The following is a 22,895-nucleotide window of genomic DNA, read 5'->3' as shown; positions in this document are numbered from 1 at the left end:
CCAATGTATTAATTGTAGACTACATATGCCAGACAGGTTCACTGCCATCTATCGGATCGGTTGTTGTCGCGTTAGATCACGTAGCTCTACATCTTGATCAATTGTGACGCTCCAGCCATGTCACGCAAATCCGTAATCAAAATGTTTACATATATGGCAGGTCGCCGGTGACATGTGTCATAATCAATACCCTACAGATAGCCTTAGTCTATGAAGACATTTTCTATATAGTGTATTTAAAGTATTTATCGTTTATAGGAGCATAGCTATAACAACAACTTCACAAAGTAAGGTAGGCTATCGTTTTAAATAAATGATTTGCATTAGCCTATTTAAAGAAAAAGGCCACAATTGAGGCTGTGCAACACAGGATGACAGCCTAGCAGTAGTATATTTGCATAATTGGACTCGAACGATTAGAATCCATACTCTCCAATGTAATTTACTTTTCTTCATGGATGCTCAAGAAGAGATGTCGGTGAAGGATACCGCGGGAGCTGAATCCCCGGACAGCATCGAAGACAGACCCCCAGCAATTTATAGTAAGTGAGGAAGCCGTCTACTGTGTTTGACGCTCAGTGTCACTACAGTAGGCAATGTGCGCGATGACTGTAGAATACAATATAATCTAAAACCAGGGCAAATGCTGGTGAAGGGATTCTAGGATTAAGAGAGGTCTAGATAGTGCAGTTCAACTGTCTAACCCCATTAGAACCCAAAATATACGTTTGTTTTACTCCAATGTTTGTAAACAATGTAATTGTAAACAAACACTGTGTACAGTAGGCCTACCTTCAAAACATGGTTCAAACCATCATTTTGATCTCTATGAACGTGGCTACATTTCTCCAGCCCCTTCCCTCAGATTTTTACCCAATCAGTGGAGGGTGGCAGCTTTGTTATTGTTTACATTTCAGTTTGCACAAACAGGTAGGTACAACGTAAGCTACTTTGTAACGCTGAAATTACACTATTCCCTATGCTGCTATTGATCAACCAAAACCTCACTTACAGACACTCACACCCACTTGTACACTCATAACATGCTGCTACTCTTTAATCTTCTTCCTCTTCTTCTTATCTATCCTGATGCCTAGTCACTTTACCCTGCCTTCATGTACATATCTACCTCAAATACCTTATTATTATCTATCCTAGTCACTTTACCCTGCCTTCATGTACATATCTACCTCAAATACCTTATTATTATCTATCCTGATGCCTAGTCACTGTACCCTGCCTTCATGTACATATCTACCTCAAATACCTTATTATTATCTATCCTAGTCACTTTACCCTGCCTTCATGTACATATCTACCTCAAATACCTTATTATTATCTATCCTAGTCACTTTACCCTGCCTTCATGTACATATCTTCCTCAAATACCTCATTATTATCTATCCTAATGCCTAGTCACTTTACCCTGCCTTCATGTACATATCTACCTCAAATACCTTATTATTATCTATCCTAGTCACTTTACCCTGCCTTCATGTACATATCTACCTCAAATACCTCATTATTATCTATCCTAATGCCTAGTCACTTTACCCTGCCTTCATGTACATATCTACCTCAAATACCTTATTATTATCTATCCTGATGCCTAGTCACTTAACCCTGCCTTCATGTACATATCTACCTCAAATACCATATTATTATCTATCCTGATGCCTAGTCACTTTACCCTGCCTTCATGTACATATCTACCTCAAATACCTTATTATTATCTATCCTAGTCACTTTACCCTGCCTTCATGTACATATCTTCCTCAAATACCTCATTATTATCTATCCTAATGCCTAGTCACTTTACCCTGCCTTCATGTACATATCTACCTCAAATACCTTATTATTATCTATCCTAATGCCTAGTCACTTTACCCTGCCTTCATGTACATATCTACCTCAAATACCTTATTATTATCTATCCTGATGCCTAGTCACTTAACCCTGCCTTCATGTACATATCTACCTCAAATACCTTATTATTATCTATCCTGATGCCTAGTCACTTTACCCTGCCTTCATGTACATATCTACCTCAAATACCTTATTATTATCTATCCTGATGCCTAGTCACTTAACCCTGCCTTCATGTACATATCTACCTCAAATACCTTATTATTATCTATCCTGATGCCTAGTCACTTTACCCTGCCTTCATGTACATATCTACCTCAAATACCATATTATTATCTATCCTGATGCCTAGTCACTTTACCCTGCCTTCATGTACACATCTACCTCAAATACCTTATTATTATCTATCCTAGTCACTTTACCCTGTCTTCATGTACATATCTACCTCAAACACCTGGTACCTCTGCACATTGATCCGGTACTGGTACTGTATATAGCTCCACATTGATCTGGTACTGGTACTCCCTGTATATAGGTCCACATTGATCTGGTACTGGTATTCCCTGTATATAGGTCCACATTGATCTGGTACTGGTACTCCCTGTATATAGGTCCACAATGATCTGCTACTGGTACTCCCTGTATATAGGTCCACATTGATCTGGTACTGGTACTCCCTGTGTATAGCTCCACATTGATCTGGTACTGGTACTCCCTGTATATAGGTCCACATTGATCTGGTACTGGTACTCCCTGTGTATAGCTCCACATTGATCTGGTATTGGTACTTCCTGTATATAGCTCCACATTGATCTGGTACTGCTACTCCCTGTATATAGCTCCACATTGATCTGGTACTGGTACTCCCTGTATATAGCTCCACATTGATCTGGTACTGGTACTCCCTGTATATAGCTCCACATTGATCTGGTACTGGTACTTCCTGTATATAGCTCCACATTGATCTGGTACTGGTACTTCCTGTATATAGCTCCACATTGATCTGGTACTGGTACTCCCTGTATATATCTCCACATTGATCTGGTACTGGTATTCCCTGTATATAGCTCCACATTGATCTGGTACTGGTACTTCCTGTATATAGCTCCATTCTTGTGTATTTTATTGAATTCCTCAAGTTACTATTTTATTTTAGCAAGGATTTCACGGTAAAGTCTACACCAGTTGTATTTGGCGCATGTGACAAATACAATTATTTTTGTTTCTAACCCCCACTCTAACGCCCACTATCTACAGAGAAACAGACAGCCTTCAGACTAGCAGGTCCTCTCATCTCCTGCAGTGACACCAAGCCTCCAGTCTCAGGTGACCTGACATCCTGGTGCATTAATGTCTATAGACAACTAGAGGTATATGGAGATACAGCTCTCTGGTATTTACTTGGCAACAACCAGTGTTCAGTACGGTTGTATAAAGTATGGGAATGTTTATGTATGTTTATGCAGAGAGACAGAGAGAAGTGAGGACAGCGAGGAGGAATCCCTTCAAACTCCCGGCAGACAACATCTTCCTCCTGAGAAACAAGGAAAATGAACAAAGGAAGCTGGTGAAGAAGCCATGTTGTGTCGTCTGTAGTATTTGAACATTCTGTTTGACTCTATCAGGGTTTCATTGCATTCATTATCCTTGACCATCATAATATCTAATCAAACTCTGATCCTCAGTGCCATCTTTCAACATGCCATCTTGACCATGCTCATTTGTGTGATGAACCATAGGAGCGCCAGCGACAGCAGACACTGAAGGTTCATGAGAAGTCCACCTACGCTGGGAGGATACAAGCCAAGCAGGCTAACCTGAGGCAGGAGCTGAGGCAGGGGCAGAATGAGGTGTACCCCACCTCCAGCAGCAAGGCTGTGTCCACCCTCAGGGATGATCCGGCATGGAGGAAAGCTGCCATCCTGAGTGAGTGCCCATCAGGCCTTTCATGACCACCAGAGCCATTTATTTAGAGTTCGGACAACTTTTAGAACAGAGGCCTCGTTAGCACCTTTGAGCATTCCATTCATTCCTCCATTCATTATCAGTATTTGGAACCTTGTACATAGCATTGTTTGAAATTCAGAACATTCTGTGAACTGCTATTGGTCAATATTGCCCATGGGGAGCTAACACTGCTGCAATGGAATGTAGGTAATATAAATGCATCATAATGCAGAGACCTCAAAGTCCTAACTCTCTAATACATGGCTCTGATGACCAGTATATCATGATGCTTCTCTGGGTCTTTTTACTGTAGTCTCAGGGGGGTGAATCCTAACTTCCACTGAAGTCAAATCTTCACCTATTCTCCAATTGACATCAGTGCATGACTAAGTGGGAAGCTAGGATAATCCCCAGAGACATTGAGGTAAGTTGATAACTTGACAAGTTACTGAATCTGACTATTGACACATAATGAAATGATGTGCTCTGTTGTTTTCCAATACTATATCAAATCATCAAATCAAGCTTTATTTATACAGCACATTTCAGAATGCAACACAATGTGCTTCACAGGAAAAAACAAATTAAAAACTATGAAAATAAAAACAGAAATATTTACTACACAGCAAACAGAAGAGGATAAAAAACAAAAGAATAACAACAAAAACAGAGATTAAAAAGCACCCTAAGGAAAAGCCAAGCTAAAAAGGTTTGTTTCAAGATCTCTTTTAAATATGTCCATAGTTTTGCCCCCCCCGCCTCAGGTTCTCTGGCAGGCTATTCCAGAGGCTGGGGGCATAATAACTAAAGGCTGTCTCTCCATGCCTCTTGGTCCTAGGCTTTGGGATAGTTAAAAGGCCAGTGCCAGAGGATCTGAGGGACCTACTGGGTACATAACTCAAAAGCATGTCTGACATATATCGGGGTGCACAATCATGGATTGATTTAAAAACCGAAAGAAGAATCTTAAAACTAATTCTAAAACTCACTGGCAGCCAGTGCAGAGATCTTAAAACTGGTTTAATGTGTGCTCTCCATCTGGTCTTGGTCAGTACCCGTGCTGCAGCATTCTGTATGTTTTGCAGTTGACCAATGGCTTTCTTGAGTAGACCAGACATGAGACCATTACAGTAGTCAAGCCTGCTTGTAATAAAAGCATGGATGAGTCTCTCTGTATCAGCCTGAGAGGGAAACGGACGCACATTTGCAATGTTTCTCAGGTGGTAAAAAGCTATTTTGGTCACATTCCTAATGTGTGATTTCAAAATTCAGTTCAGAATCTAAAATGACACCTAGGTTTTTTACCTGGTGTTTTATCTTTATTGCCAGTGAAGTAAAATCTGAAGCCAAATTCTCTTTCTGTTCTTTGGCTCCAATAATAACTACCCTGGTCTTGTCTTGATTTAGCTGGAGGAAGTTGTGAGCCATCCAAGTATTTAAATCACTAATACAGTCTAATAATTTATCTGTGGAACTAAAATCCTCTGGTGACACAGAAATGTAAAGTTGTGTATTGTCTGCATAACAATGAAAATCAATGCTGTGCTTTCTGATAACGCTGCCAAGGGCTAACATATACAGTATAAACTGAACAGTACCGGACCCAAAATTGAACCTTGTGGAACGCCACATGTGATATGTATTTTCTCTGAATTGTGTTCACCAAAGGTGACAAACCCTCAACTGGTTAAATAGGTCCTAAACCAATTTAGAACTCGAGCAGAGAGGCCAACCCACCTCTCCAGTCTGTCCAGAAGGACATCATGATTAACAGTGTCGAATGCAGCACTTAAATCCAAGAGTACAAGGACAGAGAGCTGTTTGGCATCTGTGTTGGCTCTAAGATCATTTACCACTTTAACTAAGCCCGTCTGGCATTTCTAATTGCCTTATATATGCCAAGTTGCTCTCTCAGAATATCATATTGGACGTGCAACTTTGACTTTCTCCACTTCCATTGCAAATTTCTCTTTAATAGATACGTTTCCTCATTCATCAGGATTACTTAGCTATTGCTGTTTTCCAAGACAAAAAGTGTTTTGTGTTACTGTAGTGATGATGCTCCAGAGAGAACGTGTCCTCTCATATTGGACCTGCCCTCCTAATTCTAATCCTAACCATTTAGAGAAGAGAACAAAGACTGTCCTGTATCCAAAGTCAAAGGGATTTTATATGTATTCCCTCTCCTGTCTTTGCCTCAAAGTATTTGAGTTAGCATAAAAGTATTTGAGTTGGCATAAAAGTATTTGAGTTGGCATAAAAGTATTTGAGTTGGCATAAAAGTATTTGGGTTAGCATAAAAGTATTTGGGTTAGCATAAAAGTATTTGAGTTAGCGTAAAAGCATTTGAGTTAGCGTAAAAGCATTTGAGTTAGCATAAAAGCATTTGAGTTAGCATAAAAGTATTTGAGTTAGCATAAAAGTATTTGAGTTAGCATAAAAGTATTTGCGTTAGCATAAAAGCATTTGAGTTAGCATAAAAGCATTTGAGTTAGCATAAAAGCATTTGAGTTAGCGTAAAAGCATTTGAGTTAGCGTAAAAGTATTTGAAGTTTTGTCCAGATGACTGATGCTAAAAGGACAGGCAGTAATCAATGAGAGTTTGTTCCCTCATCAGACTCCAATGACAGGGAGAATATTAGTGAGTACATCACTAAGAAGAGAGAGATGTTTCTCATTGAGGTAAGAAATTACATAATGCTTAGTACACCAAACCAATCACAGTCCAGTTATGTATGATTACTGTCTCACACTCACAAAACCAAAAAGACACATCAATGCACTTACAGAAGTTAACATGGCATTATTGTTTTCACCACTGGAGTATATATTGTCTAATCCTCAAACCACAAGGCTTCTTAGCTTCAGAGTTAATAACAACAACAAAAGCTGTTTTATACGTAAATCAGTTCAGAGATGAGGTAAGTGGAAAAACAGAAAGGCGCGATTGCTGTTATTGGTAACACAGCGCATGGCTTGGTTCAGCTTCGTGTGCGTCCCCTTTTTGCTTGAAGGCTCCGTTTATATTTGCCCAAAGTTTCCCTGAGCTAAGCTTGTTTGACCTATTACCCAAGCTCTGACAAAACCTGCATTGTTCCTTTAAAAACACACATTTTCGTCCCTTAATTCTTTCCACAGCCTCATAAAAAGATGTAAAAAAGCAAAAGAAGAAAAAAGGGCACGATTACATCAGGATATGCTTGTTGTCCAGTCCTAACTGTTTCAGAGAAAGTAAATAACTACATGAATATGAAAACACTTTGAGGCAGTAGCTTACTTGAAAGGCATCAATCCCCAGGTCTCAAGCTGCATGTCTAATAGGTCCCCTGGCATCACATTTCACCCTCTTAAGTCCCAGAGCCGCAGACATTTACATTTCCTGAGATTACTCACTCTCCAGACCGTACAAACCTCCAGACACTTCCTTTACTGAGTAGTCTGTTTGCCTCAAGGGAGAGACAGCTCTTTAACTTATTACATGTACAGTATTAGCATACCACAGCATGGAGAACACACAAATTGCAATTATCTCTTCAAATGTAACCTTTCCTGTTGTGTCTTTCCATTGCTATACCAACAAAACAATATACACTCTCCGTCTCTGTTCTTACTTGGACTTGTTCTCTGTTTTGAACGCAAAGTCTCTCCTCTCCTTCCATCCTGTGGTCACTGACCTTTAACCCTTTCTCTCCAGTACTCCCTGGCTGTGAAGAGGGAGGTGATTCACAAGCTGGCCGAGGTGGCCACCAAGGAAGAGAACAGGCTGCAGCAGGCGGAGACATTTCTAGACGAGGACACGGCCATGTTTGACGAGTTCCTCGAGGAGAATGACAAGAACTCAGTGGAGGCAATCAAAATGTACCAGACTACAGTCCACTGTCTCTACAAAACAGTTTTTATATTGTGTGATTTCAGTGTTTTTTTTATGGGTATAATGATTATTATGAATAATAACAATAAGATACCTTTTTTGAATGACTGAACCAACAAGAAGACTGTATTTCCCTCCATGTGCTTCCTTTAAATCATCATTCATGTTGACTGTTGTAGTGCTGAACACGAGACCAAAGCCAAACTGGAGAAGGTTGCAGAGATCAAGAGGATCTCAGGCAAAATGGTGGCCGTGAAAAGGTAGTATGACAGACAGTAAAGGGTCCTTTCTTTTACTATGTACTGTGCATGAATTATGCATACGTTGACATACTTTGTGTGATGGCTTCTGGATGTGAGTCATTGTTTGTGGTTGGTTTAAGCTTTACAAATGTTATTGCGTACATGCAATTGATCATGATGGCACGTGTTCATACGTGTCCACAGTGACATCTCCAAGAACGAGGAGATCCTGAAGGAGTACACCCTGTACAATGACTTCCTGCTGAAGCTGTCCCCTACAGAGTGGCAGGAGAGACAGCAGGCTCGCAGGGCCATGGTGGACAAGATCAAAGCTGCCATCAAGGAGAGGGAGGCTCAGCTAGCCGAGACAGCCAAACCCGACAGACGTATGTCAATTACAGTAGTTGTCACATCATATCACACCAGTCACATTTGACAGACTGTGATTATGGGTCCGGTTCATTAGAGATCTACGTTCTCTCTGTTCAGGTAGAGAGAGTATGGCCAGGGACCTGCCTCCTGTATGTGACCCCAGGACTCCCCAGAGACAGAGTATGATGGGAACCAGAGAGAGCATCAAGCCGTGAGTGGAGCCCCAGTACAGGATCATTACTCCAGAGCAGGGCTCGCCAACCTTGTTCCTGGAGAGATGCCCCCTTGTTCCCTACAATCCCAGTTGTAACTAACCTGATTCAGCTTGTCAACCAGCTAATTATTAGAATCAGGTGCGCTAGATTAGGATTGGAGTGAAAACCTACAGGACAGTAGCTCTCCAGGAACAGGGTTGGAGAGCCCTGTTCAAGAGTGTGTTGTTGAGATGAGATGTCTCTGTTGCATCGTTTAACTGTATCCCTGTCACAAGAGGTTGGTAGCACCTTAATTGGGGAGGATGGGCTCGTTGGAATGGCTGGAGCGGAATAGGTGGAATGGTATCAAATTCATCAAACACATGGCTTCCATATGTTTGATGCCATTCCATTAACTCTGTTCCAGCCATTATTATGAGCTGTCCTCCCCTCAGCAGCTTCCACTGATCCTTATGTCTCTAACCAAGATGGCATAGCAGTCGGACGTGTGTTTTGTCTTGTCCCGTGTAAATATTGTTTTTCCCTGGTTTTTTCGTATATATTTTAATATCACTTTCCATCTACAGACTAAAAATATTCTCCTGCAACCCGCCTCACCCAATGTGGTACGGATCTGCTATTTTTTATACTTAAGAACCGGAACCGGAACCTACTAGCTAGTAATCAGTTAGCCATTGCTAGGCCCATCTGATAGGCCCATCTCCCGGCTAGCCGAAGAGGCCCATCAGCCACTCCTTGGGCTACAATACCTGGACCCCCGCCGACCCATCACGACTGGACTGCCAACGTAATTGCGCACAAGGGTTTTTTTCAACTGACTCCTCCGTCGCGACGTCCCCTGTATTCCCACCCGCTTGCCTGCTAGCCGCAGCCCGCTAGCTGTCTAGAGCACATCGGACTGTTAGCTTAAGAGGCCCATCTGACAAATTCTTTGGCCACTATACCTATTTTGCCAATTGGCCTGGTTTACCACACGGAGCCCTGCTGATCCGTTCTCTGAACCGGAACCCCCCAACAGAAGCTAGCCAGCTAACTAGCTGCTAGCTAGTAGTCAGCTAGCCACTGCACAGCGCAACTCTAACCAGAGCAAATCTGACTTATTTTTCTCCATATCTCCGGATTCCTACCCCAAGCTCTGAATTCCATCCAAGATGGCATAGCAGTCAGACGTCCTTTGTCCTCATCTTGTCGTATCCCGTGTATATATATATTTACATATTTTCTTCGCTCATCTTTTTATGTATTTTTTTCTCTAAAAACTCAACTTCAAAACACTCTCCTGCAACCCACCTCACCAATTGTTTTAAAAAAGTATTATTCACCTCAAATCTGAAATCCACAACAGAAGCTAGCCAGAAGTTCACTGTTCACTGGCTAACGTTAGTATTCAGCTAACCACGGTTGGCAGTCATCAGCTATCCTTTAGCTCAAAAAGCTATCGGCACTTTTTGTACAACGCGACTCTGACCAGAGCATACCGGACCTATTTTCTCTCCATATCCCCAGATTTCTACCGCAAGCTCTGGACATTTACACCTGGATCTTGCAGCTAGCTCGCTGCTATCCGAGTGACTATTGGCTAACATCAGTCCCGGAGCAAACATCAATTATTCCGGAGCTAGCCAGCTGAAGAGTTCCATCAGCCACTCCTGGGCTACAATCACCTATCCGGACCCGTTTTACTGCCGATGCGGAGCCCCACCGGGCCTTCACGACTGGACTACCAACATTATCTGCCTGAGGGAGTTATCCAACTGGCCCCTCTGTCGCGACGTAACCTGAACGCCCATCTGCGGCCCGGTAATCGTTAGCTGTCTTATCGGCTTCTATCTGAATAGGTCTATCGCACAATTTTCTTGGGCCACTATAACTATAACTATTTTGCCAATTGGATTGGTCCCCTCTACCACACGGAACCCCACTAATCTACCGACGGAAACGCACGAGGTGGCTAAAAACAGACCATCTTCTGCCAGCTTGCTACCCATGGCCCGGCTAGCTGTCTGAATCGCCGTGACCCCAACCAACCTCACTACTCACTGGACCCTTATGATCACTTGGCTAAGCATGCCTCTCCTTAATGTCAATATGCCTTGTCCATTGCTGTTCTGGTTAGTGTTTATTGTCTTATTTCACTGTAGAGCCTCTAGCCCTGCTCATTATACCTTATCCAACCTTTCAGTTCCACCACCCACACATGCGATGACATCACCTGGTTTCAATGATGTTTCTAGAGACAATATCTCTCACATCATCACTCACTGCCTAGGTTTACCTCCACTGTATTCACATCCTACCATACATTTGTCCGTACATTATACCTTGAAGCTATTTTATCGCCCCCAGAAACCTGCTCCTTTTACTCTCTGTTCCGGACGTCCTAGACGACCAATTCTCATAGCTTTTAGCCGTACCCTTATCCTACTCCTCCTCTGTTCCTCTGGCAATGTAGAGGTGAATCCAGGCCCTGCAGGGCCTAGCTCCACTCCTATTCCCCAGGCACTCTCTTTTGATGACTTCTGTAACCGTAATAGCCTTGGTTTCATGCACGTTAACATTAGAAAACTCCTCCCTAAGTTTGTTTTATTCACTGCTTTAGCACACTCTGCCAACCCAGATGTCCTAGCCGTGTCTGAATCCTGGCTTAGGAAGACCACCAAAAACTCTGAAATCTCCATCCCTAACTACAACATTTTCACACAAGATAGAACGGCCAAAGGGGGTGGTGTTGCAATCTACTGCAGAGATAGCCTGCAGAGTTCTTTCCTATTATCCAGGTCTGTACCCAAACAATTTGAACTTCTACTTTTAAAAATCCACCTCTTTAAAAACAGGTCTCTCACCGTTGCCGCCTGCTGTAGACCACCCTCTGCCCCCAGCTGTGCTCTGGACACCATATGTGAACTGATTGCCCCCCATCTATCTTCAGAGCACGTGCTGCTAGGTGACCTAAACTGGGACATGCTTAACACCCCGGCCATCCTACAATCTAAGCTTGATGCTCTCAATCTCACACAAATTATCAATGAATCCACCAGGTACAACCCCAAATCTGTAAACACGAGCACCCTCATAGATATGATCCTAACCAACCTGCCATCCAAATACACCTCTGCTGTCTTCAACCAGACCCATTACGTCCGTAATGGGTCTGCGGTCAAGCGACCACCCCTCATCACTGTCAAACGCTCCCTGAAACACTTCAGCGAGCAGGCCTTTCTAATCGACCTGACCCGGGTATCCTGGAATGATATTGACCTCATTCCGTCAGTAGAGGATGCCTGGTTATTCTTTAAAAATGCTTTCCTGACCAACTTAAATAAGCATGCCCCATTAAATTGTTTTGGAACCAGGAACAGATATAGCCCTTGGTTCACTCCAGACCTGACTGCCCTTGACCAGCACAAAAACATCATGTGGCGTACTGCATTATCATCGAATAGCCCCCGCGATATGCAACTTTTCAGGGAAGTTAGGAACCAATATACACAGGCAGTTAGGAAAGCAAAGGCTAGCTTTTTCAAACAGAAATGTGCATCCTGTAGCACTAACTCCAAAAAGTTCTGGGACACTGTAAAGTCCATGGAGAATAAGAGCACCTCCTCCCAGCTGCCCACTGCACTGAGGCTAGGAAACACTGTCACCACCGATAAATCTGAGATAATTGAGAATTTCAATACGCATTTTTCTACGGCTGGCCATGCTTTCCACTTGGCTACGCTTACCCCGGTCAACAGCCCTGCACCCCTCACTGTAACTTGTCCATGCCTCCCCCATTTCTCCTTCACCCAAATCCAGATAGCTGATGTTCTGAAAGAGATGCAAAATCTGGACCCCTACAAATAAGCAGGGCTAGACAATCTGGACCCTCTCTTCCTAAAATTAGCCGCCAAAATTGTTGCAACCCCTAATACTATCTTGTTCAAACTCTCTTTCGTATCGTCTGAGATCCCCAAAGATTGGAAAGCTGCCACGGTCATCCCTCTCTTCAAAGGGGGAGACACTCTAGACCCCAACTGCTACAGACCTATATACATCCTACCCTGCCTTTCTAAAGGTCTTCGAAAGCCAAGTTAACAAACAGATCACCGACCATTTCGATTCCCACCGTACCTTCTCCGTTATGATATCTTCCGAGCTGGTCATGGGTGCACCTCAGCCACGCTCAAGGTCCTAAATGACATCATAACCGCCATCGATAAGAGACAATACTGTGCAACTGTATTCAGAGGCCTGGCCAAGGCTTTCGACTCTGTCAATCACTGCATTCTTATCGGCAGACTCAACAGCCTTGGTTTCTCAAATGACTGCCTCGCCTGGTTCACCAACTACTCCTCTGACAGAGTTCATTGTGTCAAATCGGAGGGCCTGTTGTCCGGACCTCTGGCAGTCTCTATGGGGGTGCCACAGGGTTCAATTCTCGGGTCGACTCTTTTCTCTGTATACATCAATGATGTCAAACTTGCTGCTGGTGATTCCCTGATCCACCTCTATGCAGACGACACCATTCTGTATACTTCTGGCCCTTCTTTGGACACTGTGCTAACTAACCTCCAGAGCTTCAATGCCAGACAACTCTCCTTCCGTGGCCTCCAACTGCTCTTAAATGCAAGCAAAACTAAATGCACGCTCTTCAACCGATCGCTGCCCACACCTACCCACCCATGCAGCATCACTACTCTGGATGGTTCTGACTTAGAATATGTGGACAACTACAAATACCTAGGTGTCTGGTTAGACTGTAAACTCTCCTTCCAGACTCACATTAAGCATCTCCAATCCAAAATTAAATCTAGAATCGGCTTCCTATTTCGCAACAAAGCATCCTTCACCCATGCTGCCAAACATACCCTCGTAAAACTGACTATCCTGCCGATCCTCGACTTCGGCGATGTCATTTAAAAAATAGCCTCCAACACTCTACTCAGCAAATTGGATGCAGTCTATCACAGTGCCATCCGTTTTGTCACCAAACCCCCATATACTACCCACCACTGTGACCTGTATGCTCTCGTTGGCTGGCCCTAGCTTCATATTTGTCACCAAACCCACTGGCTCCAGGTCATCTATAAGTCTTTACTAGGTAAAGCCCCGCCTTATCTCAGCTCACTGGTCACCATAGCAGCACCCACCAGCAGCACACGCTCCAGCAGGTATATTTCACTGGTCACCCCCAAAGCCAATTCCTCCTTCAGCCGCCTTTCCTTCCAATTCTTTGCTGCCAATGACTGGAACGAACTGCAAAAATCACTGACGCTGGAGACTCATATCTCCCTCACTAGCTTTAAGCACCAGCTGTCAGAGCAGCTCACAGATCACTGCACCTGTACATAGCCCATCTGTAAATAGCCCATCCAACTAACTCATCACCATATTGTTATTTATTTTGCTCTTTTGCACCCCAGTACCGCTACTTGCACACTCATCTTCTGCACATCTATCACCCCAGTGTTTAATTTGCCATACTGTAGTAATTTCGCCACTATGGCCTATTTATTGCCTCACCCCCCTTATCTTACCTCATTTTCACACACTGTATATAGACTTTCTCTATTGTATTATTGACTGTATGTTTGTTTATTCAATGTGTAACTCTGTGTTGTTGTTTGTGTCGCACTGCTTTGCTTTATCTTGGCCAGGTCGCAGTTGTAATTGAGAACTTGTTCTCAACTAGCCTGCCTGGTTAAATAAAGGTGAAAAGAAAAAAAAAGAAAAACAATTGGTTGTGTTTTAGGAAGGAGGTTACAGTACCGGTGGATGAGAGCAAACTACCTGAATATGAGGTCAGATACGTTTTATGCTATATCATTCACCTTGTGTCAAAGTAGCCTTAACGTTAACCTAAGTAAAGGTTCACTGTGTGTATGTATTACCCCACAGGAGCCGGAGCTGTACTTCACTGACCCTCAGCAGCTGTTGGACCTGCTGACAGACCTGGAGAAGCAGAACCTGACTCTGATCCAGAACTCCAGAGAGACAGAGGAGACCATGGAGGAGTTCAAACACACTATGGACAACACCCGCAACAAGATGTTAGAGTGCCCAGCGACTTTATGTCCTCACATCTACATATAGTGGTTCTTCCTTTAAAATGTTGGATCTTATGCCGCGATCGTTTGTGGTAGATGGTGGCAGATTGTGGTAAATTGCGTCATTCTGGCAACAATGTCTGACACAACTTATAACGTGCCATAGCATTCTGCGGCACCCAGCAAGCTGTGCTGCAGTATGCCACAACTTTTAAAGGAAGAACCACTGTAGTGGCGATAGTGATTGAACTACTGGTATTCAAACTGCCATTACCTCGGAGTAGCATAATCTGTTGGCGTTTATTAAAAACATTGTGCATTCTCCCGTTCTTACAAGAACGATCTTGCAAGAACACCTGAAGGAGCATACTGTCAAGAATGAATGAATGCAAAGCATTCAAAATTGGTCAAATTTTAAACATTGTGTGTGTATCCAGGGACAAGGAGACAGAGCAGCTGACCCAGCAGATTGACATAATTGCCCATGCCATCCAGAGAGAGAAGGACATGGCTGCTGAGCTGGAGCTCAAATCGCGACTCTTCTCCTTTGGGAAATACAAGACAGAGGACCAGGTAAACATTAACTGTTCACAGACAGACAGACAAACAGACAGCACACCCAACTGTTTGCAGTCATATGTACAGTCGTGGCCAAAAGTTTTGAGAATGACACAAATATTAATTTCCACAAAGTTTGCTGCTTCAGTGTCTTCAGATATTTTTGTCAGATATTACTATGGAATACTGAAGTATAATTACAAGCATTTCGTAAGTGTCAAAGGCTTTTATTGACAATTACATGAAGTTGATGCAAAGAGTCAACATTTGCAGTGTTGACCCTTCTTTTTCAAGACCTCTGCAATCCGCCCTGGCATGCTATCAATTAACTTCTGGGCCACATCCTGACTGATGGCAGCCCATTATTGCACAATCAATGCTTGGAGTTTGTCAGAATTTGTGGGTTTTTGTTTGTCCACCCGCCTCTTGAGCATTGACCACAAGTTCTCAATGGGATTAAGGTCTGGGGAGTTTCCTGGCCATGGACCAAAATATCGATGTTTTGCTCCCTGAGCCACTTATCACTTTTGCCTTATGGCAAGGTGCTCCATCATGCTGGAAAAGGCATTGTTTGTCACCAAACTGTTCCTGGATGGTTGGGAGAAGTTGCTCTCGGGGATGTGTTGGTACCATTCTTTATTCATGGTTGTGTTCTTAGGCAAAATTGTGAGTGAGCCCACTCCCTTGGCTGAGAAGCAACCCCACACATGAATGGTCTCAGGATGCTTTACTGTTGGCATGACACAGGACTGATGGTAGCGCTCACCTTGTCTTTTCCGGACAAGCTTTTTTCCGGATGCCCCAAACAATCGGAAAGGGGATTCATCAGAGAAAATGACTTTACCCCAGTCCTCAGCAGTCCAATCCCTGTACCTTTTGCAGAATATCAGTCTGTCCCTGATGTTTTTCCTGGAGAGAAGTGGCTTCTTTGCTGCCCTTCTTGACACCAGGCAATCCTCCAAAAAGCTTTGTCTCACTGTGTGTGCAGATGCACTCACACCTGCCTGCTGCCATTCCTGAGCAAGCTCTGTACTGGTGGTGCCCCGGTCCCGCAGCTGAATTAACTTTAGGAGATGGTCCTGGCGCATGCTGGACTTTCTTGGGTGCCCTGAAGCCTTCTTCACAACAATTGAACCGCTCTCCTTGAAGTTCTTGATGATCCGATAAATGGTTGATTTAGGTGCAATCTTACTGGCAGCAATATCCTTGCCTGTGAAGCCCTTTTTGTGCAAAGCAATGATGATGGCACGTGTTTCCTTGCAGGTAACCTTGTTTGACAGAGGAAGAACAATGATTCCAACCACCACCCTCCTTTTGAAGCTTCCAGTCTGTTATTCGAACTCAATCAGCATGACAGAGTGATCTCCAGCCTTGTCCTCGTCAACACTCCCACCTGTGTTAACGAGAGAATCACTGACATGATGTCAGCTGGTCCTTTTGTGGCAGGGCTGAAATGCTGTGGAAATGTTTTTGGGGGATTCAGTTAATTTGCATGGCAAAGAGGGACTTTGCAATTAATTGCAATTCATCTGATCACTCTTCATAACATTCTGGAGTATATGCAAATTGCCATCATACAAACTGGGGCAGCAGACTTTGTGAAAATTAATATTTGTGTCATTCTCAAAACTTTCGGTATGACTGTATACACACATACCGTACACAGAGTGAACCCTACTGGGGCAAAGTCACCATACAGGCCTAATCTAGGGCAAATGAGGTACAGTGGGAGTGTGAAGCAGTGAAGTTGAACTTGATCACCCTCACGTGGCTCTTACACTGACTGACTGACTTCCATTATCCCTCCTTACAGGATGTGATGCTGGAGGCCCTGGGCAGGAAGGTGGCCGAGGTGTACAGGAGCTATGCGGGGGAGAGTGGGGCCAACCTGACCACGCTGCAGATGCTGACCAACATCGAGGGCCTCCTGGGGGAGTTGCTGGAGAACGTGGAGCTGGTTCCCAAGGACCGCGTGCTCATGGCCGAGAGAGCCAAGGAGAAGGCGAGGAGACTCAGGTGGGCCAACAAGAGTACAGTCATTTAGCTAACATATCAGTAGTCAGTCAGTTAGCTAACATATCAGTAGTCAGTCAGTTAGCTAACATATCAGTAGTCAGTCAGTTAGCTAACATATCAGTAGTCAGTCAGTTAGCTAACATATCAGTAGTCAGTCAGTTAGCTAACATATCAGTAGTCGTCAGTTAGCTAACATATCAGTAGTTGTCAGTCAGTTAGCTAACATATCAGTAGTTGTCAGTCAGTTAGCTAACATATCAGTAGTTGTCAGTCAGTTAGCTAACACATCAGTAGTCAGTCAGTTAGCTAACACATCAGTAGTCAGTCAGTTAGCTAACACATCAGTAGTTAGTCAGTTAGCTAACACATCAGCAGTCAGTCAGTTAGCTAACATACACTACATTACAAAAAGTATGTGGACACCTGCTCGACGAACATCTCATTCCAAAATCATGGGCATTAATATGGAACTTGTCCCCCCTTTGCTGCCACAACAGCCTCCACTCTTCTGGGAAGGCTTTTCACTAGATGTTGGAACATTGCTGCGGGGACTTGCTTCCATTCAGCCACAAGAACATTAGTGAGGTTGGGCACTAATGTTGGCCGATTAGGCTTGGCTCGCAGTCGGCGTTCCAATTCATCCCGAATTTGGTCGATGGGGTTCAGGTCAGGAGCGCTGTGCAGGCCAGTCAAGTTCTTCCACACCGATCTCGGCAAAACATTTCTATGAACATCACTTTGTGCACGGGAGCATTGTCATGCTGAAACAGGAAAGGGCTTTCTCCAAACTGTTGCCACAAAGTTGGAAGCACATATTTGTCTAGAATGTCATAGTATGCTGTAGCATTAAGATTTCCCTTCACTGGAACTAAGGGGCCTAGCCCGAACCATGAAAAACAGCCTTAGACCATTATTCCTCCTCCACCAAACTTTACAGTTGGCACTATGCATTGGGGCAGGTAGCGTTCTCCCCGGGTCTCTGCCAAACCCAGATTACTCCGTCGGACTTCCAGACGGTGAAGCTTGATGATTCATCACTCGAGAGAGTGCATTTCCACTGCTCCAGAGTCATTGATGATCATACCAAGCTCAAAGTTGCTTAGGTCACTAGTTTTGCCCATTCTAACGTTCAATTAAACAGTGCCTGAATTCCTCATTCCCTGTCTGCCTGCTTTATATAGCAATCCACGGCCACTTGATTCACTGTCTGTAGGAATGAATGGGGTGGTGTACCTAATAAACTGTATGTGTCTGTGTTTCCAGGCTAAGGGAGGAGAAGGTTCGTGTGCAGAAGATGCAGCAAGAGGAGCGCCTACGTAAAGCCCTGGAGAGAGCTCAGGCTGGCACCAAGAGACCTGTGAGTGAAACACACAACAATACAAAACACAACACACTAAATGTTGGTGACAGACAACACACTAAATGTTGGTGACAGACAACACACTAAATGTTGGTGACAGACAACACACTAAATGTTGGTGACAGACAACACACTAAATGTTGGTCACAGACCTTACAAAAGAAAGCATCATACATGACAAGCCTTACCAGATGTCAGTGTATAGACATATCAACACAGACACTAATATGAATTTTGTGATTTCAGACGGGGAAGAAGCTGATGCCTCGCTCACTACCTCCGGTAACTGAGCAGTTAGTGAACAAAGATGACGGAGACACTGACATGGAGAAGGAGAAGCAGCTCTACTTCTTCACCTGAACCCCTCTGGCCTAGACCATGGTCCCTGATGGATCTTCAGTAGTTGATGTGTTCTGTATGTTAAATCCAAATTCAATTGTCGGTATGTGCAGATTATACTTTGGAGAGTTGATACTTTGCCAGTACATTTTCACTGCCACAAGATGGCATCAAGATCCTGAGATCAGGAGTATGTGTAGAGGCTAAGGAAGAAGAACATCATGAACGGTCCTGTAAACTGAAAGTACAGACCTCCAGAAATACTGAACACAAATACTACCACACACTTTGGAATTCTGTTTTAAAGTGCTTTAATGTCACCTGATGCGTTCACATAAAGCTGAGTTGGGCCAGGATTCAATCAAAGACATATGTTAAAGGCATTACAATCCAAGACATATGTTAAAGGCATTACAATCCAAGACATATGTTATAGGCATTACAATCCAAGACATATGTTATAGGCATTACAATCCAAGACATATGTTATGGGCATTACAATCCAAGACATATGTTATAGGCATTACAATCCAAGACATATGTTATGGGCATTACAATCCAATACATATGTTAAAGGCATTACAATCCAAGACATATGTTATAGGCATTACAATCCAAGACATATGCTATGGGCATTACAATCCAAGACATATGTTATGGGCATTACAATCCAAGACATATGTTATGGGCATTACAATCCAAGACATATGTTATGGGCATTACAATCCAAGACATGTGTTATAGACATTTTGGCTTTAAAAGGCAATTTACGATTGAGCCGACATATGCAGCGTTTACTGTGAATGGGATCTCTACGAACGTGAGAACATTGCCTTTAAAAACCCACAATGCCTAAAATCCTAAGATCGGTTTGAATCCCAGCCTTAGGTATCTGAAGAGACCTGGAATGGGTCTCAAGGCATGCATACTGTGTGAATTTCAACATCTTAACCAGACCGCCAACTCACAGACATGATAGGTTTACAAAAAGGTTTATTTTATGTGCATTCATTTAGCATTTTACATTACTAAGGGCTTTCTCTTTTGACTTCCCTCAGACCTTCTGTAGTCTATAAATGTATAATAATCGCTCAAATAAAATCAAGATGATGGAATCATATCAAATATGGTAAACTAAAGTTATTCACATGAGTTGGCTGTCCTCGGGTGAAATACATTTGATAATAAAATACCCGGAAATGGATAAATGCACGATCCATTTGACACAAATAACAACTGATTACTATAGGTTTACGTTTACATTCATAACACATCAAAATGTGAAGACACCCTGATAGAAAAAGTAACCTTCTACTTCCTAGCATACTACTGTAACAAACTCTTCATTTGATATTCATATTTACAATGGATGGACATTCAAATCATATCCGTTGCATTATACATCTGCATAGAGAGACAACATAGTATTTACATGAATTTATCTATTCACAAGTGTTGTTCTAAACACGAACTAAATCCCATGGCGTAAAACATTTAGCATTCTCTGTTTGAAGGAAATGAAGTTGATCAAAAGGAGAATGTTAAGTAACACAAGTGAAATGCATATTAAGCTATATATATATATATATTCAGCTGTAGTGGACAGTGACCAAACATCATCATCAAACACCAAGAACAAGGATTGTATAGTATAAAAGTCACAGCATGCAAACTCTCCTCTTCACTGCACAAGACAAGGTATGATCAAGAGACGCACGACTAACTGTGGCACACACACGTACATCCCTAACCACACGACTAACTGGAACACACACATACATCCCTAACCACACGACTAACTGGCACACACACATACATCCCTAACCACACTGACAAGACATGGCTTTGCAAAGTGAGGGATTGTAAGGCCACACAACAGTCCACATATTCAGTTAACCAGTATAGCATGAGCCAGGATCAACCCAACCTCACCTCACCGTACAGGAGCCAGGGTCAACCCAACCTCACCTCACCATACAGGAGCCAGGGTCAACCTCACCTAACCTCACCGTACAGGAGCCAGGGTCAACCTAACCTCACCTCACCATACAGGAGCCAGGGTCAACCTCACCATACAGGAGCCAGGGTCAACCTAACCTCACCTCGCCATACAGGAGCCAGGGTCAACCCAACCTCACCTCACCATACAGGAGCCAGGGTCAACCTCACCTAACCTCACCGTACAGGAGCCAGGGTCAACCTAACCTCACCTCACCATACAGGAGCCAGGGTCAACCCAACCTCACCTCACCATACAGGAGCCAGGGTCAACCTAACCTCACCTCACCATACAGGAGCCAGGGTCAACCTCACCTCACCATACAGGAGCCAGGGTCAACCCAACCTCACCTCACCATACAGGAGCCAGGGTCAACCCAACCCAACCTCACCATACAGGAGCCAGGGTCAACCTAACCTCACCGTACAGGAGCCAGGGTCAACCTAACCTCACCTCACCATACAGGAGCCAGGGTCAACCTAACCTCACCTCACCATACAGGAGCCAGGGTCAACCTCACCTCACCGTACAGGAGCCAGGGTCAACCCAACCTCACCATACAGGAGCCAGGGTCAATCTCACCTCACCGTACAGGAGCCAGGGTCAACCCAACCTCACCTCACCGTACAGGAGCCAGGGTCAACCTCACCTCACCATACAGGAGCCAGGGTCAACCTCACCTCACCGTACAGGAGCCAGGGTCAACCTCACCTCACCATACAGGAGCCAGGGTCAACCTCACCTCACCATACAGGAGCCAGGGTCAACCTCACCTCACCGTACAGGAGCCAGGGTCAACCCAACCTCACCTCACCATACAGGAGCCAGGGTCAACCTCACCTCACCATACAGGAGCCAGGGTCAACCTAACCTCACCTCACCATACAGGAGCCAGGGTCAACCCAACCCAACCTCACCGTACAGGAGCCAGGGTCAACCTCACCTCACCTCACCGTACAGGAGCCAGGGTCAACCTCACCTCACCGTACAGGAGCCAGGGTCAACCCAACCTCACCTCACCATACAGGAGCCAGGGTCAACCTAACCTCACCTCACCATACAGGGGCCAGGGTCAACCCAACCTCACCTCACCGTACAGGGGCCAGGGTCAACCCAACCTCACCGTACAGGGGCCAGGGTCAACCCAACCTCACCGTACAGGGGCCAGGGTCAACCCAACCTCACCATACAGGAGCCAGGGTCAACCCAACCTCACTTCACCATACAGGAGCCAGGGTCAACCTCACCTCACCGTACAGGAGCCAGGGTCAACCCAACCTCACCATACAGGAGCCAGGGTCAACCTAACCTCACCTCATCGTACAGGAGCCAGGGTCAACCCAACCTCACCGTACAGGAGCCAGGGTCAACCCAACCTCACCATACAGGAGCCAGGGTCAACCCAACCTCGCCTCACCGTACAGGAGCCAGGGTCAACCCAACCTAACCTCACCGTACAGGAGCCAGGGTCAACCCAACCTCACCGTACAGGAGCCAGGGTCAACCTAACCTCACCGTACAGGAGCCAGGGTCAACCCAACCTAACCTCACCGTACAGGAGCCAGGGTCAACCCAACCTAACCTCACCATACTGGAGCGTTATCAGCTCAACACATCTACCAGGAAATCATGTCAGTCTGTAACATCCTCATACTGTACTGAGCTCAGAAGTGCCTCAATTAGCATTGACCGCAAGGTGGTAGAGCTGAGCCACTCTACAGAACAGTCAGTTGAAAACATTCTTGAATTATTGCTGTATCTTAGTGATTAACTCAGTCTCCATTCCATCTGATACTGTGCACATAACATTGAAAGTAGGATGTACAGTGTTAACTCAGCATTGGCAACGTCAAGTGCTGTGGTCAACTCCTACTGGTGTAAAAAATGCTTTGCTGTATACATTTCAGGTTGGTGAACATTTTGAGACGGGGATTCTAGTATCCTGCGAGTTTTTTCTGAGATGCTTTTTACTGATGTCACAAAAAGGAGATTTATTGACAGTGTATAATTAATTGATTGTAATGCTTTGATGTCAGAATCAGAACCAAAGAAACTATGATCAGAACTAAGCCTGGAGCTTC

At 44.2% G+C, this 22,895-nt stretch overlaps 1 protein-coding gene across 1 annotated transcript; it reads left to right on the top strand.

The window, feature by feature from the left end:
- Positions 1-184: 184 nt before the first annotated feature.
- On the top strand, positions 185-19,935 carry LOC115165430 (cilia- and flagella-associated protein 100-like). Its single transcript, XM_029718530.1, has 15 exons — positions 185-542; positions 3,124-3,192; positions 3,333-3,433; positions 3,606-3,792; positions 6,431-6,495; positions 7,508-7,671; positions 7,864-7,944; positions 8,131-8,312; positions 8,416-8,509; positions 14,248-14,296; positions 14,394-14,545; positions 14,980-15,115; positions 16,914-17,116; positions 18,380-18,473; positions 18,723-19,935. The coding sequence occupies exons 1-15, from the start codon at positions 455-457 to the stop codon at positions 18,834-18,836; spliced, it is 1,779 nt and encodes a 592-aa protein (XP_029574390.1). The 5' UTR covers positions 185-454; the 3' UTR covers positions 18,837-19,935.
- Positions 19,936-22,895: the final 2,960 nt, after the last annotated feature.

Source organism: Salmo trutta, chromosome 28 (assembly GCF_901001165.1).
Source record: "Salmo trutta chromosome 28, fSalTru1.1, whole genome shotgun sequence".
NCBI classification, from domain to species: Eukaryota; Metazoa; Chordata; class Actinopteri; order Salmoniformes; family Salmonidae; genus Salmo; species Salmo trutta.
The sequence above is the reverse complement of the archived record's forward strand: the minus strand, read 5'-3'. Positions and strand labels throughout refer to the sequence as shown.